This window comes from Equus przewalskii, chromosome 6 (assembly GCF_037783145.1).
Source record: "Equus przewalskii isolate Varuska chromosome 6, EquPr2, whole genome shotgun sequence".
Classification (NCBI taxonomy): domain Eukaryota; kingdom Metazoa; phylum Chordata; class Mammalia; order Perissodactyla; family Equidae; genus Equus; species Equus przewalskii.
In genome coordinates this window covers 5,264,485-5,290,334 of record NC_091836.1, presented here as the reverse complement: position 1 = coordinate 5,290,334, position 25,850 = coordinate 5,264,485, and the positions used below count along the sequence as shown (strand labels likewise).

Genomic DNA, 25,850 nt, shown 5'->3' with positions numbered 1-25,850 from the left:
GTGCAGTATCACGCTGGATTCCCACCACGTAATTTGCTGTGGTCCTTCAATTCCTCCATGCCATGCTACAATGGAGGGGGCACCTGCTTAGACCCACCTCCCTCTCTTGCCTTTCTCTCCTCCTGAAACCCAGCCATAAGAATGACCAGCTCGGGGCCGGCCCAGCGGCGCAGCGGTTAAGTGTGCACGTTCCGCTTTGGCAGCCCAGGGTTCGCCGGTTTGGATCCTGGGTGCGGACATGGCACCACTTGGCAAGCCATGCTGTGGTAGGCGTCCCACGTATAAAGTAGAGGAAGATGGGCACAGATGTGAGCTCAGGGCCAGTCTTCCTCAGCGAAAAGAGGAGGATTGGTGGCAGATGTTAGCTCAGGGCTAATCTTCCTCAAAAAAAAAAAAAAATGACAGCTGATAATATGTCCTGCACTTAGACAGTGGTGACAGTTGCATAACTCTGTGAACCTGCTAAATAGCACTGAATGGCACATTTTAAAAGGGTGAATTTTATGGTATGTGAATTATATCTCAATAAAGTTGTTATAATTTAAAAAAGAGTGGCATGAGTCTAAAATGTAACCACTCACAATGTGCTAAGTGTATACTTAACTAAACCTTCAGAATATTTTGTTTCAAGATATAATCGTAATCAGTGCGTGGAGTCATGCAGTGCGTGGAGTCATGCGCCGGTTAACGACGGAGACAGGTTCCGAGAAATGCGTCGTTAAGAGAGTGTGTCGTTGTGCGAACATCAGAGAGCGCACTTACACAAACCTAGATGGTACAGCCTACTACACAAGGGCCCACCCTTGCATATGAGGTCAGTCATTGACCAAAATTTGCTACTTTGAACATAACCAACTGCAACTTTGTACTCAGTTGAAACGATAAATCTATCTAGGAACAGAGGCGGGGGAAGCAAGCCAGCTGAATTTAATTTACACCCAACGGCAATTTTATCACCACCAACAACAAAATGAGCACACTGCGGGGGTCCTTTCACCCAGACCTCCTGGAGGACATTATTTTAATCAGTTTGCCCCCTCCCCCATCAGCCACATTCCTCCTCCAAAAAATTCCCACAGGCAGCCCCAGAGCTGTGACTGGAACGGCTTTGCACCTGGAGAGACAGTTTTCAAAACACAGCAGCTCTTCACGACTTTCAGGGGAAAAGCAAAGTTTATCTAACAAATAACAAAGAAACAAAGATGGGTGGGACTTCATAAAGGTCTCTGGGCTTTCAGTTACTTAAGAGAGCTCAGATGAAAATGTTTTAAAAGTCATAGATGGAATTTGGAAAAATGGAAACAGGACTCAGGATGAATGAGAAAGAATGAAGCAGACCTTGATATAAGGAGCAGAAATATGCTAAACATGTGGTAGGTAAACACCCAGGGAGGCTCAGCTGGTGACCACAGCCGGAGTCCCAGGGGCTGGTGACAAGGACAACCGCCCTGCAGCCAGCTGTAATTGCTAGCTAGTGTGACAAGAATGAAAATTATACCAAAGCTTATGCCAGAAAAAACATATGTGCCGCTTCCACTTTCAAAGTGGGGGCATTCTCGAGTCAACTTAAGAAAAAGAAAAAAGAGAAAAGAATCGCCGTATGGCTTTTCCATTTCTCTAGTGTATGCCATTTAAAAGTGAAATTAGCTATACAAAACCAACACAAATTACGTTTACAAGAATTACATTTATTCTGCCTTCCGGCTGTATGCTCTTCCTCGCTTTAGAACAACTTTTTTCTCCAAAGGGCCTGAACCACAGAAATAATAAATTACTGATAAAACGTAAACTCTGACTTAGTCAGAACAACAACTCAGATGCTGATTTTCCAGACTCTTTATTACTTGGAATGTCAACCTGAGAATACAGGCCTCGGGGCACGCACACATGCATAGAACATACAACACTTATCGAACATTCGCCATAAGCCAGGCACTCCACTATGCACCTTACACATATTATGTCATCAAACCCCCAACCAACCGTTATTCCCAGTTTAAAGAGGGGAAGACAGAGGCCTATCGAGGTTTCACGGCTAATATATGGTGGACACTGGGACCAGAACCCAGATCTGACTTGTCACTCACGCCTGCGCTCTTGACACTTCTCCATACAGTTCCAGGATTAATCATTCACCGAGATGCCTGCAAATCATCCCAAATCGCCCTCGGCCATAGGCTGTGTACACTGCCCTGAACTCTCTCTAGTCAACAAGAAGAGAAGAGCCTTTTAAAAAGATCCTGGCTGGAGTTCCGCTCTCCCTGAATGAGCCAAAGCGAGGCAAGTAGCGTCTTCCACTTCCTTGGTAAAACTTCAAGAAACTTTTTACCCTCTGGGCGGGGTATCTCTTCTGCGGCTTCGATCTCAACAGAGCAACAGGTTAGAAAGACAGGAGGAAGACAGCAAACCAACCGTGCAAGGACCACGGGCCTCTCCTCCCCGCCTGCAATGCACCATCTAAATTCTTCCACGAGAAAGAAACTGGAGAGAGGGGTAAGGAAAACCCGAAGCACACACCCCCTTGGTGTGCTTTCCTTGCCCCAACGTCCACTGGCAGGAAGGACGTTTGCCCCAGGGCGTGAGAGCTCCCCGGAGGCCTGATGGACGCCAGTGCTGGTTACTGGGATGGTTACAGCTGCATCCCTGGTCCTGCCCCCAGCGCCCCTGCACCTAGAGCCCGGTGACCTTTCTCTCCCGAACGAGGCGAAGTTGCACCGCCCGAGGGGTGGGGCTCGGATGGGGCCGGCAGGCATCGTCTGCATCCCTGCATTCGCCAAACGGACCCCACCTGCACCGAAAGGGCCGCCTGCGCTGCAGGACCCGCCGCCAGCCTGGAGGAGTCCACGGGGGCCCGGCCTGAGGCCGACGCCACCCCGGGGGTCCCGCGCCCGAGACCGCCCCCGGGGCCCGACGGCGCCTTCCCGGGGCCCGAGGCCTCCCTCCCGAGCCCCGTGCTCCTCGGGGCCGCCCCGCCGTCCTCACCTCGGCCGGGTCCCCCGAAGCCCGATCGCCGCCGCCACCGCCGCCGCCGCGGCCGCTGCAGCCCAGCCTCCCCGGATCCACAGCCGCCCCCAGTACCGAGCCGGAAGCGGGAAGCCGCGCCGCCGAGTTGCGCATGCGCGGCCCCTCCCTCGAGGGCGGGTCAGAGGGTGTGGGCCCGGAAGGGGGCGGGGCCTCCCGCGCCAGAGGGTCCCCGGGACCGCGGACTTTGCCTCGGGCTGAGCTTGGGGCGGCGGGCGGGGGACGTCCGGCTGGGCTTGTAGGGGCGCGCGGAGGGAAGGGGGAGGGTACCTGCGATGAAGGTGAGGGCGATCCTTGAGGGGCGGGCCAGCGGGGCTGGGGGCGCCTGGAGGGGGTGCTGAGGGGAGATCCGCGGGGTTGGGTGGCGTTTTGTTGGGTCAGCGGGGGCTGGGTGATTAGCGGGGCCCCGGGGGGCTTCAGGGGTGATCTTGAGGGGAGATCGCCAGGCTAGGGGGAGCCTAGGGGGGTCCTTAGGGGAGATCGGCAGGGCTGGGGCCGTTTTGTGGGGTCAACGTGATTAGGGGGGCCTGGGTGATTAGTGGGGCTTCTGGGGGAGGACAGCAGGTCTGGGGAGCATCAGGGGTGGCTGAAGAGGGGAGCCAGCGGGCACCTGGGGATATCTAAGGGGGGCAAGTCTGGGAGCGAGAAGTCTGAGAGGGGTATACAAGAAATGGAGAGAACAGGTCTCACGTGTGAGGAAGGGGCAGCGTAGTTTGCAGGAAGCGTAGATCATAGGAAGGTAGACTACAAGTCTGGGAATAATACATCATATGCTTCTCTGGTGGTCCCAGACACTCCAACATAGGTACCACCAGATACCCCAAATGCATACCAGACATCCAGGCAGTGCCATCAGATACTCAAACATGCTTCCAGGTACCCAAATATAGGTCAGACACCCCACCTAGGTCTGTTAGACATCCTGAAACTATTCAGAAGCTGAAAATCATGCCACTAGCTCAAAAGTACCAGACACCTTCACCCAGGAGCCATCAAATACCCCCAAATACGCCTTTAGACATCCAGAAACATATCAGAGACCCTACATGGGAACTTTTAGGTACGCCCCAAAACATACCAGATATCCCCAATACAGATGCTATCAGATACCCCCAAACAGGTGTTCAGAGTCTGAAACACATGCCAGACACCTACACGCAGGTGTGTGTAGACACCTGTAGATAATACCAGATACCTCCCCCAGTGCCAGCACCCACTCAGGTGCTATCAGGCATCCCAGCCCTGAGACCGCTTGTCCGATCCAGGTCCCCCACAGGTGGAGCAGTCGGGCGGTAACCAGGAGAGGAGCCAGCCCCTCTCACTCAAGGTCCAAGCTGCTCAAGCGGGTCAAGATCTCCCCAAACGCAACTCACTTCAAAACACCCACAATCTGTGGTCAAGAGCCCTCAGTTCAGAAGTGGGTGGCAGAGTCCTGCCTTCAGTTTAACTGCAGTTTGTGGTCAAGAGAGGAAGTGTGCCCACAGAACTGGAGGTTCCAGAAGTACAAGGACATGCTTCATCAGATAAGCCATCCCAATTGAGTTCAGAAGCCCAGACACAGGTCTTTTTGAGGTCTCAATGGATTGGTAAATGTTTACTCTCTGAATTCCTATGACTTTTGAACTGTATTCCAAAGGCAATGGGGAGCCATTGAAGATTTTAAGCAGGAAGAGTGGCATGATCCTTATTTCTCTAGCCACCTTGGTTATAGAAACCTTCAGGTTGACACAGTTTTCCCCTAAATGTAGAAACCGACTTTCTCAAGGAGCCTGGCAGGAAGGAGAGGTGTCTCTCATCTTTCTTTTATCCGTCCAACCATTCTGCGTTTATCGAGTCCTTATCATGGGCCAGGGATTCTGCTGGGAGCTAAGGAGACACAGGGATCTTAAATCTACAGCAGAGTTTCTGTTTCGGCGCTATCAACAATTGGTGCTGGCTAATTCTCTGTGGGAGGCCTGTCCTGAGCACTGGAGGATGTTGACCAGCATCCCTGGTTCTACCCACGAGATGCCAGTAGTAGTACCCCCATTCCTGACAACCAAAAATATCTCCAGACATTGCCAAATGTCCCCTGGGGAGCAAAATGACCCATCAGCTGACAGCAACCAGCCCAAAAGGAACTCAGACACTTACTGACACAGTCACCCAGTGCAGGCTTCCTGGGGGGAGGTGGACCTGCTCTTTGTCTTAATGGATGAGTAAGAGTTAGGTGGCGGAGGGAGTTCCAGAACAGCACTGCATGAGCAAGGCTCAGGTGATATGCATGGGCAGCCGCGAGACTTCAGGGTGGCTGGGCCGTGATGTGTGGGTGGCATAGCAGTGGGAGAGAAGGGCGGAGGAGTAGGCGGGGTCAGACCACGAAGGGCCTCAAAGGTCAAGGCCAGGAACAGGACGTCTGGAATGGTGTTCTGTAGTGGAGCTGGTCTCTGGGAAAGCATCTCAGTTTTACCCTGGAGACCCACCTTCCATAATTACCTGCAGGGTGATTCACAGACCAGAAAGACTGGGGAGAGAGGCTGGTTAAAGATAATGTAGTATCCTGAATTGGATCCTGAAACAGAAAGAGAACCTAACAACAACAAAAAGCTGGTGAAATCTGAATAAAATCTGTAGTTTGGTTAATAATACGGTACCAATGTTGGTTCCTAAGTTGTGACAAATGTGCTGTGGTCATATAAGATGTTAACAAGAGGGGAAGCAGGTGACAGGTACAAGGGAATTCTCTCTTCTCTCTTTGTACTTTTCTGTAAATCTCAAATTAAAAGTTTAGAGAAGAAAAAGGGTCCCCCGCCCCCAGAGAGGCAGGAGAAGTTCGTTTCTTGTGCCAAGATGGTGCCAAGACTCCTCAGACAGGTATAATCTAAGTTAAGATACAATGGCAAAATGTAGCAAAATATTCCAGCTACAAGTTACCCGTTTGGTCATTTTGAAGTTTGACCTTTTGGTTTGCTAGAATGTTAAACTCTCTAAGTAGGTGTTAGTTTTTCTAGCGCATATTTTCAGTGTTGACTTTTCCTGTAACAAAACAAAACGTTAAGCTATCACTCCTGCCTGTCTTGCATTGTACTCTAGACTCGATTCCTCACTGGTTTATACCAGCCGCAGAAAGCAATCAATAACAGGTTCGTGGTTATACCAAGAAATCCAGTGTGATCCTTAGTATCTGGTATTTCGCCACAAAGTCCACTGATAAGAGATTACTGGAAGCCAGTCTCAGAATTTGAAAATAAACTCTAGTCTCTCAGTAGCTATTTTAGGCTTTTCTAGAAGCCAAGGACACATTGCAAAACATTTTTGCAAATATGAATGCTTATATTCAATCCAAGAACAATACATTTTCGCCTGGTTTAGGATTACTAGTAGCTTATTTGAAAGCAAAGGAAAAACAACTAAGCACGAGTTCGCTGTCTTTAGAACAGTTGCAAAAATCGGGCAGAAACGGGTTTTCATTTTCCTGTTATTTTAAATATTATTGTACAGAGCTACTATTAATGCCATTTTGGGGGAAAACCCTAAAAATGGCCCCAAATATTGACAATAAGCGCATCAAACAACAAAGCATCTTTGGTATCTTAAACTTATGTTCTTCAGGTAGCTGTCATTTAATTTTCTTTTGAAATAGAAAATTTTGCCTTTGGTACACCTAAAAAATAATTAAAAGTTTATTTTTTACAAAAAGCAAGTGGCGGGCTGGCCCCATGGCTGAGTGGTTGAGTTCACGCGCTCCGCTGCAGGCAGCCCCAGTGTTTTGTCGGTTCGAATCCTGGGCGCGGACATGGCACTGCGCATCAAGCCACGCTGAGGCAGCATCCCACATGCCACAGCTAGAAGGACCCACAACTAAAATACACAACTATGTACTGGGGGGCTTTGGGGAGAAAAAAGGAAAAAAATAAGAAAAAAACTAATAATAATAATAAAAAAAAGAGCAAGTGGCATAGTGTGGTAGGGGAGTGGTAATCAGGGCCTCAGACTAGGAGTCCCAATCCTGACTCTGGGACCTTGGGCAAGAACTTAACTCCTTTGAGCCTCAGTTTCCTCATCTGTAAAAGGGGAAGTGACAACACCTATCTTATAGAGATGTTCTGAGACTTAATGAGGAAATCCACTTAAAGCACATGGGTGTTTGCGATCAGTACAGTAATGTTACCTATCATTCTTATTCTTTGCGCAAAATCTTATGTGACTGCGGAGTGACATTCAGGAAATTAGTCCGGGTTGGAACTCTGGTCTTTCAAGGTCCTATTTGTAAAGGGTTTATTGATCTAGCAGTGGCCTATGGTAAGTCACTTTGCTGGGTCTTCCTTGTCCCCAGGTAAGCTGGCTCAGGGATCGACAAACTTTCTGTAAAGAATCACGCGGTAAATAGTTTGAGCTTTGCGGATCATGTTGCAAAGTAGTCCACTCTGCCGGTGTAGCGTGAAAGCAGCCTTCGTTTATGACTGTCTGTGGCTCGGTTCTGGATCCTTCCCTCGGCCAACCTCCCACCTGCCCCTTGAAACTGATGGCCAAGATGGGGCTCTGAAGGCTTGATCCTGGCCCTCCAGGGAGGCCCCCCGTATCCAACAGACCTCAGTCCCCCAAGAAGAGAACAGGAAGTCAGCAGAAACAGGAAGTCACCTGCTGCTTAAAACGACTTCAAGATGCTGAGGTCGGCGGTACATTGAAGACTTTGCAAAGCCCACGCCAGCCTCGGCTGAAGAAAGCTCATGTGTCAGAAAGCAGGTAGGAGGTCATCTGACGGAGGGAAAGCTCAAAACAGGACAGCCCTGACAGCAGCAGCCGCCAGCAGGACAGCCACAGCCCCACAGCCAGCCAGACAGCGCTCCAGAAAGAGGGAGGAACGAGGAAAAAGGAAAAGGCTCACGTGTGGGGCCAGCAAAGCCAAGAAATACAAAACCTGCCGCTCAGGCTCAGGTCACCTGAAGGCACCTGCCCCATGGGTGGAGGTGTGGCTTTCCCTGCACGGCCCACCCTGAGGCCTGTTCTCCATCTCACTAGCCCACTGATTCTCACCCAGGACAATTCTGCCCCGCAGGGGACATTTCGCCACATCTGGAGACATTTTTGCTTGTCAGGACTCCCGGGAGGGATGCTACTGGCATCTAGTGGGCGGAAACCAGGGACGCCGCTCAACATCCTACAATGCACAGGACAGCCCCCACAACAGAGAATGACATGGCCCCAAATATCAATAGTGCCACTGTCTCGACGAACCCAACACTAGAGTGATTCCCACAAGACACAGTCTACCGTCTGAATTCTCGCTGCCAGCTGCACGCTCATCTTTTCTAACACACAGTTGCCAACGCCTTGTCTCCATTCCCTACAAAGTGGGGCTCGTTTTTCACAAAGGCAGAGTTCTAAATCCCAGAAAAGACCGGAGCCATCTCCCTTTAGGGTCTTTGGTACCCAATACTCTTTCGTGAGCAAAGACCCTCACTCTTATTCCCTGGAGAGCCCTGGGAGGCAGGATGCTGCCTGTTATGGGGTGAATTGTGCCCTTCCTGCCCAAACTCATATGTTGCTGTCTCTCGGAGGGTGGTCTGAGTTGGAAACAGGGTCATTGCCGATATAATTAGTTCAGATGAGGTCATACTGCAGTAGGGTGGGCCCCGAATGCAATAAGCCTGGTGTCCTTATAAAAAGGGAAAAGTGGAACACAGACGTACAAACACACACACACACACACACACACACACACACACACAGGGAGAATGTCACATGAAGACCAGAGTTCTGCTGCCACAGGCCAAAGGAGAGAGGCCTGGAATGGACCCTCCCTGGCACTGTCAGAGGGAGCCTGGCCCTGCCGACCCCTTGATCTTAGACTTCTCCCGAACTCTGAGACCTGTTGAAGCCACCCAGATTGTGATACTTTGTTACGCAGCCCTAGCTAACTAAGACACTGCCTGAGTCTGGTTTTTTGCAAGAGGATTTTTGCAACGACAAAAGCTGAGGCTTAAAGGTACTTTTCGGGCCCTGAGCTCATCAAATGGTCCCTGCCCTTGGGGACCAATCCCTTGTGCTCTGCAGGGAGCCGAAGTCAGCCCTCCCCTGGCAAGGGCGAAATGGGGACGAGGATGCAAAGAGCAAAGGAGGCCGCCAGAAGGATTTCAAGGAAGTGAAGGAGAGAAAGTGGCTGCCATCCAGCGGGACAGGCTAGGCCACTGGACTTACCAGAGCTCAGAAAGGGCTGGCCGCACAGGGGGCAGCTGGAGTGGCCCGAGAAGTTTCCGTGTGCCAGCTGGTGCCCATTGACACACTCCTTCCTCTCTTGAGCATCCTGACCCTTGTCCTTGAGAGGCAGCGGGCTCTTCCCCTGTGGGGGATGGAGGTGGGCCTTAGAATGCCCTGGGTACGCAGACCCACCTTGAATCACAGGGCTCTGGGGCCAGGGTCACCCTCACAAGCTGCGGAAGGCGGAGGGGGTCTCCCCTCACCTTCTCCTTCTGCCTGGTGACTCGACTGCGGAGCGAGCTCAGTCTACGCTTCACCCCGGTGCTCCTGTCGCTCCGCTCGATCTTGCTGGCTCCATCTTCACTCCTAAGGAGTGGGGAGATTGATGAGGACTGGGCAGCACACCCAGAGGGCCATTCTGAGTCAGTCCTGTGGGTCCCTCCTGCGATCCACCCGGAATCTGTCTCGCTGTGGCCTCCTTTTCTAGCGGTTTCATCCCTTCCGTGGAGCCTAACTCTGTCACTCACTTATTCATTCAACAAACATTCACAAATGTTTGTGAAATTTCAGGAACCTCAGGGACTGGGTTTGCAGATGGGAGTGTGATATGGTCTCAAGCTTGAGGTCCTTTGATGGGCCCGGGCTGGAAACCTTGGCTCTGTCCATCTCTGCCTCCTCCCTCTGATTCATCCTCCCCTCCCGATCTGATCAGCCTATAAATTCTGCCCACTCTTCCTCTGGGGTATCTCCCAAATCCTGCTCCCTTTCTTCCCCGACACTCCAGCCTCAGATCACGATCATGCCTCTCCCGGATTACAGACTCACACACCCTCACTTAATAAATCCTTATTAAGTCAGTCAAAATACAGACAAATCCAGCTCTGGCGGAATCTATTCCCCGGAGGGAGATCCCACACCTCCAGTGTGCGCCCCGTGCCCACCCCCAAGCCCTGTCCATGCTCACCACCATCAGTCACCAGAGAGCTGGGCTCCTCAGCTTCACAGAGCTGATCTAGCCTCTGCTGACTTCCCCCACCCTCCCTCCTCTCAGCCCCACCCTGACACCACTCACAGGGCTTTGCAGCTCCCCTGCAAGCCACCTTTTGCTTTGCCCCATCCTTATCTCCACATATTGGCGAACTCCTACTCTTCCATCAGAACCCAGCTCAAGCTGTCATCTCCTCCAGGAAGTCTTCCTCTGCCCTCCCAGGGTGTATGAGGAGACCCTGCCACCCCCCACTGCTGCCCTGGTGGTTCCAGTGAGAGGATGGGGGCCCCAGCTCCTGCCCCCAGCACAGGGCCAGGCACAGAGGCCCGGAAACACTTGTGTGTGTGAATCCAGCGCTGTCCCCGCCCACAAGGGGAGCTCTGCGCACTTACTCAGACAGGAACTCAAACCAGGTGAGGTTTGAGGGGGCTCCTCCAGGGCTGACGGACAGGCGAGCTCTCTGCCGGGTCCTGCAGGATCAGAGAGGGCAGACACCAGGGTCAGCAGCTCCTCCTCCCCCAGCTGCTCCCTTTCCTGTCTCTCTCTCAGGGCTTCTGCGGACAGGTGTGCACCCGGTGCCACCTCCGAGAGCCCACCATTCCTGCAGACGTGGGCTTGTGCACGTGGGCACTGTGGCAGGCTTTCCAGCAGGGGGCGCTGACACCTCTTGGTTGAACCAAGTCAGCGTGTCAGGAAGACTTTCTAACAGAGGCGGTGTCTCGGGACAGAGGCACTTTTTCTCATTTGTACAAAGGGACCCCACCGGCTACTGGTAGCTTGATCCGCAGCTCATGTCCCTTGTCCTTCCCACACCAGTCCCTCCTCCCACCTCTCCAGCATCCGTTTTTTCCCCATTTCCTCGTGTCTTCTCCACACTTGTCCCCCATACCTGTCCACCTCTACACCTGTCCACTCCCACACCTGTCCACTCCCCCACACCTGTCCACTCCCACACCTGTCCACCTCTACACCTGTCCACTCCCCCACACCTGTCCACTCCAACACCTGTCCACTCCCACACCTGTCCACTTTCACACCTGTCCACTCCCACGCCTGTCCACTCCTGTAACTGTCTCTCATATTTGTCCCTCTACATCTGTCCCACCATGCCTGTTCCCCCAAACTTGTGTTCCCCACCCTTCTCCACTACCTGTCTCCACTTCTGTCCTCTCCCACACTTGTGCCCTCACACCTGTCCCCCTTCCCACTCACCCATGGTACTGTCGAAGTTCCTGAAGCACCTGCTGGACGATCAGCCTGGGTGGGGGATAAAAACAGCCCATGGTCCCCAGATTACAGGCATATTCCCCAAGACGAGTTGCGATGGCCTGACCAGGCCCAGGGTCCTGATGCAGACCCTACCCCGAAGCCCAACCCTCTCTGGATGCTATGTCCAGGACCTTTCTGAGGGGCCTGGGTCCCTCCCCTGGGAGAAGGATGGTGTGGGAGAGAAGACAGAGGTTATGGGGGGACTGAGATGAACCCCAGCCTTGACCCCTTGGCTGTCCACTGGGACCCCTCGCCCTCCCCAGGGCGGACACTCACACACGATCCGGCTCCACGTGGTCCTTTTCCATGCACTCCAGCACCGGCGGCTCCAGGCCTGGAAGCAGTCCCCACCCCAGGAGGCACAGGCATGATGAGGGGGCTCTGTGGTGGGACCAGCCCTGCCCGGGCACCCCCTGACCCACCCCTGCAGAACTGGAGACCGTCCAGATGGGGCCTGCCACTCTCGGGGAGGAAAGGCGCGAAGAGGGCACACAGCCAGGGACGGAGGTGTCCTAAGTGTCTTACAAGAGCTTATGATGCGCTAAGCACTTTGCACATGGGCACTCAGGGAACCCTCCAGGTGGCACTAGGGACATACACTGATGGTCCCATTTTATAGAGAAAGCTGCCGAGGCTCTGAGACTTGCTAGAAAGTGAGAGATTTGGGTTTAGATTGCAGTCTGTCTAACACCAGAGAGACACAAGCTCTTAGGATTCAGAGACAAGGAGCGAGATAAAGATAGAAAGAGAAAGAAGAGAGGCCCCTCGGGGGGCAAGGTCATTGCAATGGTGCAGTCTACCTGGCTCGAGGTCCTGGGGAGGGGGAGGGCAGATACTGGAGGCTGCTTCCCTTCTCTGCCCACCCTTCCCCAGGACCCCCAGCATTCAGCCCAGGGGACCCTAAGCCCCCTTCGCTCCTTTCCTTTCTCTGGGGTCCAGCTGGGGCCCCATCCGGGGCACCCTCCAGCAGAAACCCCCTGCCCTACTTGTTTGGAATGAGGGAACCCCCAGGCCTGGCTACCTTCGACAGCTGGAGTGGGCACCTCCAAAACTGGAGAGAGTCCCAGGAAGCTGATCTCATCGAAGGACACGGGAACTGACCGTGACCTCACTTTTTTCTCGGGGCTGTCACATTCCTGCAGGGAATAAGCATCTTGCTAAGCCAGGGGAGGGAGGCAGCCCCAGGCTGCAGGCAGACTCCCCAGATGGAGGGTCCCCAGCCACAGCCAGGGCCCCAGCCTCCCGTCAGCGCAGGTAAGGGCTCCCCCCAGCCACAGGGCAGAAGCACGGGGCTCAGTCTCCATAGCAACCCCGGGCTGCAGCCATCCCCTCCGCAGTCATGGATGGCAGTCCTGGCCAAGGACATTCCCCCTAGCTGTGAGCTGGGGCCTGAAACTCTGAGCCACACATTCCAGCTGTGGTCAGGGATTTCCCCCCAGGTCATGGTCCCCTGGCACAGGCCACAGCCCAGAGCATGCATTCCCCAGCTATGGGCTGCAATCCAGACCCAAGACAAGCCCCACCCAGTTGCAGACCCAAGTCACAGACATTGCTTCCTTCCAGCTGCAGATATGTGGAGACGTCCCCTTGCCCCCCAACCCATGGGTTGCACTTGTGGTCAAGGATCCCATGCTGTGGCCCCGGCCCCAGTGAAGCCCCTCAGGCCTGGGCTGTAATGTCAGGACTCAGCGCTCCCCAGTCAGGGGCTACACCATGGACAACCCCGCCATGATTCGTAAGTCCTGCTAGCTATGGGAGACATGCTCCTTTCTTGCCGCAGCACCAGCTCCTGGGCCCAAGGGTGTGTTATTGTGGGGGGGGGGGGGGGCGGCTGCGGGCTGCACCCACCTTGCCAGAGTGTTCTGCTGGGGTCCCGCCCCCAGGCAGACACTCCTGGGTCCAGGCCTGCAGACCCTCTCCCGGCTGGTTGAGAGCAAGGCTAGCCAGCGTCCGAGGGAGACAGGGCCCGTCATTCACAGCTGAGGTGTCGGCGCTGAACCTGCTGGGGGAAAGGAGAGAGTCAGGGCTTTGCTGGGTCTGTTCCATCTGGCGGCTGCCCCATCCCTGGCCTGCCACACATCCAGGAGCTTGGGGGAACCTGGGGTGATCCTTCCGGGGCAGGGCACAGAGAGGCATCCAGATCTTGCTACATCGGAGGGGTCATCAGGGGAACCCTGTGGGGGGCGGTCTGCTGATGCTCCATTTGTGTCGCAGGCCCACCCTGTTTACACAGACTAGACTAGATTTATTTGGGGTGACTTGGGGGGGTTGAGGGAGATGGGTGGGGGTGGCTAAAGCACCCCCTTCCACTGTACAGGGCCACCACTATGGCGTGTGTGGAGCTGAGCACACAGCTGTGTTTTGATCACAAGCACATCTGTGGCTTTGTGCATACATGTGCAACCGGTGTGCAAAAAGTCACACACTTAGCCTTCTATGCATGAGTGTGCAAGCTTGCAGGTTGAGCGTGGGCGTGGACACCCAGTGTGTGCGGGCAAGTGTGCACATCTGGGTTTGTGGGTGCCTGCGGAGCGCTGGCACAGTCTTCACTTGGTGCTTGTGCACGCTCCTTTGGCGTATGCGTGCTTGTCTGTGCACCCGGATTCGTGTGCCCACACAGGCTCTGGGTGCGTCATGCATGTGCGTCTTGGAGAGAGGGCCTTTTGGGCTGCCTCTGACAGTGCAGACACCCACAGTGGCCCTCGAGCTAGAGGCAGGGGGCAGCGTTTCCGGGCCGCCCTGGGGGTGGGTCATGGAAGCAGCGGCGGTGGGGGGCTGACCTCTGCCAGCTGTCGGGGCAGCTCCGTGCCCTCTCCCAGCTGCGCGTCCGTGGCTGGTCCGGGGCCTGTGCGGAGCTGGAGAAGGGCGAATCTCCTCCAGCTTCTTCACCAGGGGATCCACTGCCCCTGGCCTCCCTGGACTCGCCATGGGAAAGGGCCCCAAAGCCCAGGTCCTGAAGATACTCGCTGCCCTGGAGCGCCCCCAGGTCCAGGCTGAGGTCCTCCGCGCTCTCGCTGAGCCGCCCTGGAACACCATCCTCCTGCAGGCGGGTGGGGAGAAGAGGATATTAACCCAGAGCAGCAGGAGTCCCAGGACCCAAACCCTGCCCATCCCCCTCCCGTCCAACCTGGGCGCAGCACCCTTTGCGCGGCGGGAGGGGAGGAATGGCTCTTAGACTGCCTGGACGTTCACGGCCTTGTCCCCCAAAAGGGATGGAAAGCCTGGGCTTCCAGACCTGATTCCACGTCTGTGCTTGAGTTTCGTCTGATCTGCTGGTGAAACCGACATGATGACCTCTGCCCCGCCCGCTGCGCCCACGGAACGTCACGTCCGCGAACGCAATTCGTGTAAGCGCTGCGCACAGGCAGGTTATCCTTGACGCTAAGGGCAGATGGTTCCAGGCCGTGTTGGGGCTTCCAGGCTTCTCTCTGGGCTGCTTGGGGCGTCCCCTCACCCACCCTAAGTATCCCTTCCAGATCGGGACAAGGGTGAGACAGGTGAGGCGCTGGCCTCAGGCACAAAATTGAAGGGGATGCCCCAAAACTCGGAGATCAAGACAAATTTCATTTTAATGCAATATGTATATATATAGTTTTTAAAGATTGGCACCGAGCTAATATCTGTTGCCAATCTTTTTTCCTTCTCCCGGAAGCCCCCTGGTACATAGTTGTATATTCTAATTGTGGATCCTTCTAGTTGTGGCATGTGGGACGCCCCCTCAGCATGACCTGATGAGCGGTGCCATGTCCGCGTCCAGGATCTGAACCAGCAAACCCTGGGCTGCTGAAGCGGAGCGCGCAAACTTAACCACTTGGTCACGGGGCGGACCCTAATGCAATATTTTTAGAAAGCCTCAAAAATAATGCAAGGAGATCCACAGTGAACAACTGATCAAAAGGTTACGAAATGACAGTCTGGGCCCCTCACTTGTCCGGCTCACCTCGCTGGCCTCCCCCTCTTCCCGGCCCTGCTCCCTCCTACCAGAGGGGGGTCTGGAACATCTGAGCTCCGTTCTGCCAAGAGGCAGAAGCCCAGCCTCCTCAGCACAGTGCAAAAGGCTCCAGGGTCAGCCGCCTCCTGCTTCTGCCCCTCTGCAGCCTCCTGTCCCCACCCACCCACCACTCTGGCAGCAGAGTGCCAGGCGCTGTTGACACCAGAGATACACAGGGGTGGACAATGATGCACGTCTGCCAGAGCACCAGGAACCAAGCGTGCATTGTGCCTAAGCCCACAGCAATTCCACCAGGGGGCATTGTTCTTCCACTTTCCGGATCAGGAGACTGAGGCTCGGGGAGGAAAAAAAGACTCAACTGGGGCCGCTGTCTGGATCCAAGCTCCATGCTCTTTCTTATTCTGCCTCCTCTTCTCTCTATTTTTTTTTCCAGGAGGAAGATTGGCTCTGAGCTAACATCTGTTGCCAATTTTCTTTTTCTTTTTTCTCCCTAAAGCCCCAGTACATAGTTGTAGATCATTCTAGTTCTTCTATGTGGGATGCTGCCACAGCGTGGCTAGATGAGTGGTGTGTAGGTCCTCGCCCAGGATCTGAACCCGTGGACCCTGGACTGCTGAAGCAGAGCACGTGAACTTAACCACTCAGCCACGGGGCAGGCCCCCTCCTCTCTATTTCTTTTTCCTCTGCTTCCTATGCCCTTCTCCTCCCTCTCTGTCTCAGTCATTCTATTTGCCAATTTTTCTAGCCTGGGTACCTGCCTTTTCCTTTCCTTGGAGATCCTCTTCTCCCAGCCCAACCAGAGTTTGCCCAGCGAACTCCTATTCATCCTTTAAAACCCAGATTGGGCATGCCCTCCAGGCTGTCTTCCTGACTCCTCAAGGCTAGGCAAGGTGTTCCTCCTCTGGGCTATCCGGATCTGCAGGACAAGGACTGTCCCTTTCCAGGCCTTTGTTAGGACTGTCCTCAGACAGGGTTTGGTGGGCAGGTGGGTGGGTGGGTGGGACTCTTCCTTTGCTCCATACAAAGCCAACGCTGAGATGTGGCCTCAGGCATCTATATGATCTCAGGCAGCCCTTGATGGACTGTCCCAATTGGTGGCCTGAAGGGGGTCACTGAGGGGACCTGGCCCCCTTCATGAACTCTACAGGAGGACCCTAGGGTAGGAATGCCAGATAAAATACAGGACACCCCGTTAAATTTGAATTTCAGATAAACAACAAATATTGTTTGTAGTATAAGTATATCCCAAACATTGCAATATTTGGCCTTCAAATCTAACTCGGGGTCCTGCGATTGTACTTGCTCAGTTTTGCGATCCTGGGGCTGGACCACTAGATCGGGCAGGGCCAGCCCTTACTAGGTGAAAGAGAACAGGGAGATCGCTGGGAAAGCTTGATGTGGGGAATTTTCAGAGATGCTTCCAATTTAAAACAGAAAATACCTGCCAACCAAAAGCCAGGCCCTTGGTCAGCTGTGGATCTTGGCTGGCAGGAGGCAGGTGGCAGCGTCCACACCTGCCTTGGAAGGAGGAAGAGGAGCTCCGTAGGGGCTGGCCTCTTTTCCCTGACCTCACCCACTTGGAGCTCTCTATGGCTTTGACCCCTCCCTTCTTTTTATTTTGGTAAAATATACATAACATAAACTTTACCATTTTAACCGTTTTTGAGTGTCCAATTCAGTGGCATTAAGCACATTCACGTGGTTGTGCCATCATCCTCATCATCCGTCTCTGGAACTTTTTTCACCCTCCCGAACGGAAGCTCTGTCCCTATTAAACACTCACTCCCCCTCTCGCCTCCTCCAGCCGCTGGGAACCTCTAATTTACTGTCCGTCTCTCCGAATTTGCCTATCCCAGGGACCTCATCTGAGTGGAATCGCACATGTGTCCTCTTACGTCTGGTTTATTTCACTTAGCAGCGCGTTTTCGGGATTCATCCGTATTCTAGCGTGTCTCAGAATTTCCTTCCTTTTTAAGGCCGAATAACATCCCATTGTATGGATGGACCACACTGTATAGATATAAACAAAACCACATTGTGTTTATCCATTCATCCGCCGATGGGCACTTGAGTCGCTTCCACCCTTTAGCCACTGTGAATCACGCTGCTATGAATGTGGGCGCGAGACTCTCTGAGTCCCTGCTTTGGATAGAGATCCACAAGTGGGATTGCTGTCTCCTATGGGTATTTGGTGTTTGACTTTTTGAGGACCCGCCATCCTGTTTTCCACGACCTCCCTTCTTCTGGAATCTCTGCTTTGTGCCCACTGATCTTTTTTTCTTTTTGAGGAAGATTAGTTCTGAGCTAACTTCTGCTGCCAATCCTCCTCTTTTTTGCTGAGGAAGACTGGCCCTGAGCTAACATCCGTGCCCATCTTCCTCTACTTTATATGTGGGATGCCTGCCACAGCATGGCGTGCCAAGCGGTGCCATGTGTGCACCCGGGATCTGAACTGGCGAACCCTGGGCCACCGAAGTGGAACGTGCGCCCTCAACTGCTGGGCCACCGGGCCGGCCACCTACTTTTTCTTAATATACAACAAGATAAATAACCACATTTTTAAAAAAACGTTTATCCGTGTAATACCTAAATCTGCACACAGTAAGCCTTCTTTCAGAGTGGGGATTACTGAGACATCTCTGGGTCTGAGCGGGGGACCCCATCGCCTAAGGCTCTCCAGGGTCCAGGGAGCCTGAATTTCTTGCATCCTCTGTGGGGCGTCAGCGTACAATGTTTAGTCAGATGTCCAGAAAGGCCCCCTTTGGCCGGCTCCCATCTTTCCTCACGCAGGAAATGTTGGAGGAAAGGTACAAGGTCCCCGGCAAAGGATGAGGCCCCCTCCTGCTCCCTCCCTGAGTCGACCTGCTGGCAGGGAGCTCGGATGGCCCTTGCACCAGCTGTTCCCCACTGCGCCACCCCCAGCCCTGGCCCAGCTCCCACTTCTGCCTCCGCTGAGGGAGCCCAGATGCGGGAGAGGGAGGGCGGCCCGGTCCACGCCAAGAGGCTGTCCTGACGTGTTTATATTTACGGGAGGATGAAAACCAGAGATACAAGGCAACTTTTCGGGCAGTGGAAGAAGAGATGGGAGTCAGGTTGTCCAGACACCAGGGACCGGATTGGAATGACTTGGGGGGAAAGGAGTGAGCCGAAAGGAGACTGCCTTCGAAGTCACAGGAGGGGTGGGTGCACCCGGGTCAGCCGGGGCCAAGGGCGTGGGTATTTAGACAGAGACTGAAGAAATGGGACCCCAGTATTCAAAGGACAGAGGGAGGAAGAGGAGGCGGAGAAGGGGCACCCAGGGAGGTGGGAGGGAAATAAGATCAATGGGCTCGTGGGGCCGGCCTGGTGGTGCAGCGGTTGAGTGTGCACGTTCTGCTTCTCCTTGGCCCGGGGTTCACTGGTTCGGATCCCCGGTGCGGACGTGGCACCACTTGGCATGCCATGCTGTGGCAGGCGTCCCACATATAAAGTAGAGGAAGATGGGCATGGATGTTAGCTCAGGGCCAGTCTTCCTCAGCAAAAAGAGGAGGATTGGCAGCAGATGTTAGTTCAGGGCTAATCTTCCTCAAAAAAAAAAAAGAAAAGAAAAGAAAAGAAAAGAAAAAGTAGCACACCAAAGCAACTTCAAGCGTATGATGTCTCTGCTTTCATTTTATCGTGTAACACAGGGCATTGATTGTAAATGAACTAGCAAGTGTGTAACAGGGCAGAGGGTTCTCGAATGACAGCCCGGTAGAAAGGCCTTCGTTAAGGTTTGTATCCCTGCTGTGGATTTTATTAGATCAGTGTGACCTGGGGCAAGTTCCTAAACCTCTCTGGGCCTCCATGTTCTCATCTCGAAAATGGACAGGATGCTGCCTGCTTGTAGGATTGCCGTGAAGGCAAAATAAGATGAGGTGTGCGTGTTGCCAGCCCTCAACTGATGGAAGCAGATAGAAAAAAGAAAAAGAAATCAAGAGGGCTTCCTGGAGGAAGTGACAGCGAGTGAAGCCCTGAGGAAGGAGTAGGAGTTGGCTGGGCAGAGGCTGCGGGTGAGGGCGTTCTGGGCGTCAGAAGAACAGGATGTTCAGACGGTTGTCGGTTTCTAACAACCGACAAGAGTTCCTTACGGCTGGACGTTAGGAGGGTGGGGCAGGGAGGGCCGGTCAGCGGGCCTGGTGGGTCAAGGAAGGACTTAATCGCTGAATTCCAGACAATGGTGGTGGAAGGCTGGAAGATTATACAAGATGCAGAGCTGAGATGGGTCTGGATGGGGCACGATGAAGGCTCGCGGAGCAGGAGGACACCCGTCCCAGCCACCTGGGCGACGGATAATGGTGGCCTCCGCCAGGGCAGTGGAGAACGAGGGAGAGTCGTGGACAGAGCTGAGGACTGTGCAGGCACAGTGGTCACAGGGCTTGGGGACAGAGTGGGGAGGGAGGGGGAAGGACAATGCCCTCCACTTCCTCCAGCTCTGCTGACCAGGTGGATGACGGTGACAGGGATGCGGGTGGAGGGGCTTATTTCTTGGTGGTGAGGTAGAGCCTGGCTGCGTGCTCCCAGGGCTCCCGTCTTCCCCAGGCGCTCTGTTCCTCCGTAACCATCTCATCTGCCTGTGGTTCCTAGGGGTCCAGAGCCCTGGACGGGCCCATCACTGAACTTGAGTCCTAGTCCTATCTCTGTTCACCCTGAATCCTCTCTGACACTTGGGCCAATTAATTCCCTGCTTGCACCCCAGTGCCGTCTTCTGTAAAATGACAGGGGGGCATACGCAGAATGCCCTGTATGGTTTAACCGTAACAGACCCTCCTTCTGGAGTGTGGTGGGTGGTGTAAAATGCCACCCAGACCCCCTTCAGTGAGGACATGTTGCCCCAGATGCTGGCGGGCAGTGGGGAGCTGTCAATAGATGGCTGCCAGCTATCAGCTCCCTTCTGGGAAGACACAGAGGTTCCTGGGCAGTCCCCAGGCCGAGACAGATTGATGTGGGAGCAGAATGGCTTGGGCATTTCAGCCAGACTTTGGACCACTCCACAGGGCTGCTGTGGCTCAGAGCTCTCTGTGGGAGAAAGCCTTTTCTTCCCTTTTCATCCCTCCATCTACCCACCCATCCATCTAACCACCCTTCTGTCCATTCATCCATGCCATCTCATCCCTCCTTTCTTTCTTTTTGTTTTTCAGGAGGATTAGCCCTGAGCTAACTACTGCCAATCCTCCTCTTTTTGCTGAGGAAGACTGGCCCTGAGCTCACATCCGTGCCCATCTTCCTCTACTTTATATGTGGGATGCTTGCCACAGCATGGCTTTTGCCAAGCGGTGCCGTGTCCACATCCAGGATCTGAACCAGCAAACACCGGGCCGCCAAGAAGCGGAACGTGTGAACTTAACCGCTGCGCCACTGGGCCGACCCCTCCTTTCTTTCTTTCTTCTTTCCTTCCTTCCATCCACCCACCCATATAACCATCTATCCACCCATTCATCCACTCTTCCATCCACCCACCCGTCTATCCATCTACTCACCCACTCACAAACCCACCCATCTAATCACCCTTCCATCCATCTATCCTTCCTTCCTTTCTTCTTCCCTTTCATCCATCCATCCATTCATCTCTTCCGTCCATCTACCCACCCAACCATTCATCTAACTACCCTTCCATCCATGACATCCCATCCTTCTTTCCTTCTATCCATTCATTCATCCACCCTTCTAACCATCCATCCATCCATCTTTCCATCCACCCATTCGCTCTTTCATCCACCCACCCTTCCATCCATCTACCCACCCACCCACCCATCTAACCACCTTTCTCTCCATGCCAGCCCTTCCTTCCTACCTTCCTTCCCTCCTTCTTTCCTTCCATCCATCCATTCATCCACCCATCTAACCATCCATCCATTCGTCTATCCATCCACTCATTCAATGTTTCATCTACCCACCCTTACATCCCTCTATCCTTCCTTTCTTTCTTCTTCCCTTTCATCCATCCATCCATTCATCTCTTCCATCCATCTACCCACCCAACCACCCATCTAACCACCCTTCCATCCATGCCATCCCTTCCTTCCTTCTATCCATCCATTCATCCACCTATCTAACCATCCATCCATCCATCTATCCATCCACCCATTCGCTGTTTCATCTACCCACCTTTCCATCCATCTACCCACCTACCCACCCATCTAGTCTTCCCTCCTCCCTCCCTTCCTTCCTTCCTTCATTCTATCCATCCATCCCTTCTGTCCATCCTTCCTTCCTTCCATCCATTCATCCCCTTTCCCTTCTACTCATCCCTCCCTCCCTCTTCTTGTTCCAGAAAGGATTCCAGTTCCCTCCCCTATAAAACAGGATAATAGCTACTTGGCCAAGTTTTAATGAGCTTCCCCTGAAATAATGCACACCGAGTGCCTGGTAAAATGCAGGTGATAACAACGTGTACTTGCTGCCCCCGTTGTCATCAGCTGCTGCCCATCTCAGCAGTCAGACACTTGCCTGCTCATCCTCCATGGCAGAGAAGAAGTCTGGGTGCTCAGGCCCCCAGGGTCCACTGCTGCTCTTGGTGGCCGAGGCTGCAGCTCCAGAGTCAAAAGGCTGGACACATGACTTGGGCTCAGAGCCTGAGGAGAAAGAAGGGACAAGGTGTCAGGGCTAAGCTGGGAGGCCTGAGGAGTCCTGAGCTCTGCATCTGCCACTGCTGTCCCTGGGCCTCAGTTTTCCCATCTATAGGATGGGGTGGTGGGGGAGGATGGTCTCAGTGATCTTTAGGGCAACATACATGCCGCTGCTTCCTCATCCTGAGGCTGTGGCAGACATTTCTAATCAATCACAACTGATCCATTTGTCCCCTCGGAAGTCTTCCCAGCACACCGTTTTCGGCAGCTGTCTCCAGTTGATCCTAATTGGCTCATGAGATGAAATTGGTTGGTCATGCCTCCTCTAGCAAAAGTAGAGCGTTTGATAGAACGGGTCCCTAAGATCAAATGCAAGTGCCCAGTGCCCACATTTGGAGGGTGTGTACTGGTTGAACTTCAAGCTGTCTCTTGTCCCTATATTGTACTTTGAGTTCCAGAGACCGCTGGGTGGCATGGTATAGAGGAGAAAACAAGAACTTTGGGGTCAACCAGACTGTGTCCTTTCCTGGACCTGCTATTCATGGTTGCACACCCTTGGGGAAGGCACCTGCCTGAGCTTCAGTTTCCTCACCTGCAGGGTGGGTGTGATGATGCCCAGCTTTCAGGGCTTGGTGAAGATGCCAGGTCCCAGCATGTGTCAAGCATTATCCCATGGTACTTGGCCAGTCTTGGCCATTTTCCTTGCCTTCCAAGTCAGGAGGGTGCCCTGGCTTGATCTTGGGTCTTAGACTGAGCCCCTCTCTGTGGGAGGAGCGGGCATCCCCGTCCCCCTGCCCCTGTCTGCTACAGCACGTCACCCCTGCCTATATGAATTCCCGGGGAGGCTCCCTACCACCTGCAGGATCTCTTGGCCCAGCCACTGATGTCCACCAGGATCTTCCTTCTGTGCCTTATCCTCGCCCCTGCAGGACCTGCTGCCTGAGACCCTCTCCCCCTAGTTCCTGCCCGAAGGCTGCCTGCATGAAGACCTCCCCCACCCCCTCCGGAAATCCCCACCCACCCCCCACCTACAGTGTCTCTCTCATGTGCATTTCATTTCATTGCATTGCCTTGACGTCTGGACTCCTTTCACTCCTCCATCCTTTCTGCAAAGACATTCTGGGCTCTGCTTAAACTAGGGAGGTGAGGGGAGAGTGGCTGCAGGTGAGGCTTGAGGAGGTGGGTGAAGGTGGAGGAGAGCAGACCAGTGGGGGGATGTGTGGAGGGACGTTCGCAGTGAGAGCAACAGCTGGGGCAGTGATGGGGGTGGGGAGTGGGATGGCAGATGCCTTTGGAGTTAGGTCCCTGTTCACTCCATAGCTTGGGTCCCCTATGGCTGGGTGACTCCATGTCCCGATGTGCTGGGGACAGTACTAGTTAATGCTCCTGAGTCAAGGTAATTATTAGCAGTACCTCTTTCTCTGTCCAAAGGATGTGGGTTGGGTGGTACATTTTGTGGTCACCCTGTGTATAACCATAAGACAGGGGTGATGATGTCTGTCTATCTTGACGCTGGGTGAGCAGAGTGAGGGGGACGGCATGAGGCTGTCTGTGCCCGTTCATGTTCCCTCTCCTCTCAGCTGCGTCCCTACAAACACTGCCCCAAGTTTTGGGGGCCTGAAGCTCATACACTTCGGAGGATCCTTCTTTAAGAAAAAGAATACGTGGGGCCGGCCCGGTGGCGCAGCGGTTAAGTTCGCACGTTCCGCTTCTCGGCGGCCCGGGGTTCGCTGGTTCGGATCCCGGGTGCGGACATGGCACTGCTTGGCAGCCATGCTGTGGTAGGCGTCCCACGTATAAACTAGAGGAAGATGGGCATGGATGTTAGCTCAGAGCCAGGCTTCCTCAGCAAAAAGAGGAGGACCGGCAGTAGTTAGCTGAGGGCTAATCTTCCTCCAAAAAAAAAAGAAAAAGAAAAAGAAAAAGAATACGAAATTATTGCTGGGGCCTCTGGGCGGTAGCAAGAATGGCAGAAATTAGCCAAGACGGAAATGAACCCACTTCATGAATAGGTGAATGAAAAGGGGTTACATACATGCATGCGTGTGTGCAGAAAACCAAGGAGGTTGGAAAACAGTGTGGCAGTTCTTCGGAAAAAACCCAAAGAGTTACCATCTGACCCAGCCATTCCACTCCTGGGTCTATACCCATGAGAAATGAAAACATACGTCCATCTAAAGACTTGTCCCTGATTGCTCATGGTAGCATTATTCAGAATAGCTAAAAAGTGGGAACAACCCAAATGTCCCTCCACTGGTGAATAGTTACCCAAAATGCGGTGCAACCATACAATGGAATAGTATTCAGCCATGAAAAAGAAGTGAAGTTCTGACATATGCTACAATGTGGACGAAACTTGAAAACATAAGCAAAGAAGCGAGTCAACAAAGACCATAAGCTATGTGATTCCATTTATATAAAACGTCCGGAATAGTGAATCTATAGAGACAGAACAGAGATTAGTGGTTGCCTAAGGCTGGGGGAAGGGTGTGTGGAAGTGGGGCATTATGGGGTGATAACTAAAGGATATGAGTTTCTATTGGGAGTGATGAAAATGTTCTAAAATTGATCGTGGTGATGGTTGCACAATGCTGTGAATATACTAAAAATCATTGAGTTGTACATATTAAATGGGTGACTCGTATGGTGTGCAAATTATATCTCAATAAAGTTGTCACCAAAAAAATTGCTGGGGCCCCTTGCAAAGCTTTGATGGGGTAGGTGCACATGGGGGTTCCAGCTCCATTCCCTTCAAGGTAAATGAGCCTTTGATGCCTTTGGCCTTCCACATGGCCTGACAATGTCATGGTTTCCTCCATCACTGCTTTCTCAGCTACCTGTCCAGGCTGGTCAAGGGACTCTGTTCTGCTGCCCTCATCGTCTTTCATTTCTCACCTTCCTCACCCTGAAGCTGAGGCAGCATCTATGACTCAGGGAAACGTCGGAACAAAACAAGCAGGCTGCGAAGGAGGAGAAAAGCCAGATGTGGGGTGGGTCCTGGAGGCTGAAGGGAGCTTGAGAGGGGAGGGGGATCCTCCCAGAGGGGCAGGCCCATCCCTCCGCCAAGTCCCCCAGGGGCACCAGGAGAGCCTGCAGGGTCTGCCTCCTTCACTGGGCAGGGACTTTATGGAGTACTGAGGCCTCCCACTTTACAGAAGTGGAAACTGAGGCTTGGAGAGATGTATTGACTTGCTCAAGGTCACACCAGGCTGGTGAGAGGCAGAAGTGGGATGTGAACCCAGGTATTTTTGACTCCAAAGCAAGGGCTCATCACCACCAGACTGTCCTGTGGTGAGCTGATGACTCGATAGATGGATGGATGGGTAGAAGGTTGGCTGGATGAATGGATTGTTAGATGGATGGATGGACAGTTGGATGGATGGGTGGTTAGATGGATGGATGGATGGTTAGATGGATGGATGGGTGGATGGATGGATGGATGGATGGATGGATGGATGGATGGATGAGTGGTTAGATGGATGGATGGATGGATGGATGGATGAGTGGATAGATGGATGGATGGATGGTTAGATGGATGGATGGGTGGATGGATGGATGGATGGATGGATGGATGGATGGATGAGTGGTTAGATGGATGGATGGATGGTTGGATGGATGAGTGGTTAGATGGATGGATGGATGGTTAGATGGATGGATGGGTGGATGGATGGATGGATGGATGGATGGATGGATGGATGAGTGGTTAGATGGATGGATGGATGGTTGGATGGATGAGTGGTTAGATGGATGGATGGATGGATGGGTGGTTAGATGGATGGATGGATGGATGGATGGATGGATGGATGGATGAATGTTAGGATGGATGAGTGGTTAGATGGATGGATGGATGGTT

The 25,850-nt window shown here is 53.4% G+C and overlaps 1 protein-coding gene across 8 annotated transcripts in view; it reads right to left on the bottom strand.

The window, feature by feature from the left end:
• ARHGEF18 (Rho/Rac guanine nucleotide exchange factor 18) overlaps positions 1 to 25,850 on the bottom strand; it is a 90,278-nt gene that overhangs the window by 52,837 nt on the left and 11,591 nt on the right. For 3 of the 8 annotated variants that reach the window (XM_070622789.1, XM_070622788.1, XM_070622785.1), the window contains exons 2-10: positions 21,879 to 22,003; positions 14,239 to 14,498; positions 13,307 to 13,457; positions 12,480 to 12,594; positions 11,735 to 11,792; positions 11,402 to 11,446; positions 10,582 to 10,659; positions 9,465 to 9,567; positions 9,202 to 9,343 (exon numbers count right to left, since the gene is read on the bottom strand). In XM_070622789.1, coding sequence (XP_070478890.1) covers positions 9,202 to 9,343; positions 9,465 to 9,567; positions 10,582 to 10,659; positions 11,402 to 11,446; positions 11,735 to 11,792; positions 12,480 to 12,594; positions 13,307 to 13,457; positions 14,239 to 14,498; positions 21,879 to 21,893 — 967 coding nt within the window. In that variant the 5' untranslated portion in view covers positions 21,894 to 22,003. Of the gene's footprint in view, positions 1 to 2,982; positions 3,128 to 9,201; positions 9,344 to 9,464; positions 9,568 to 10,581; positions 10,660 to 11,401; positions 11,447 to 11,734; positions 11,793 to 12,479; positions 12,595 to 13,306; positions 13,461 to 14,238; positions 14,499 to 21,878; positions 22,004 to 22,589; positions 22,699 to 25,850 lie in introns of those variants that run through there. The other 5 variants (XM_070622786.1, XM_070622784.1, XM_070622790.1 and 2 more) reach the window with 4 other exon arrangements.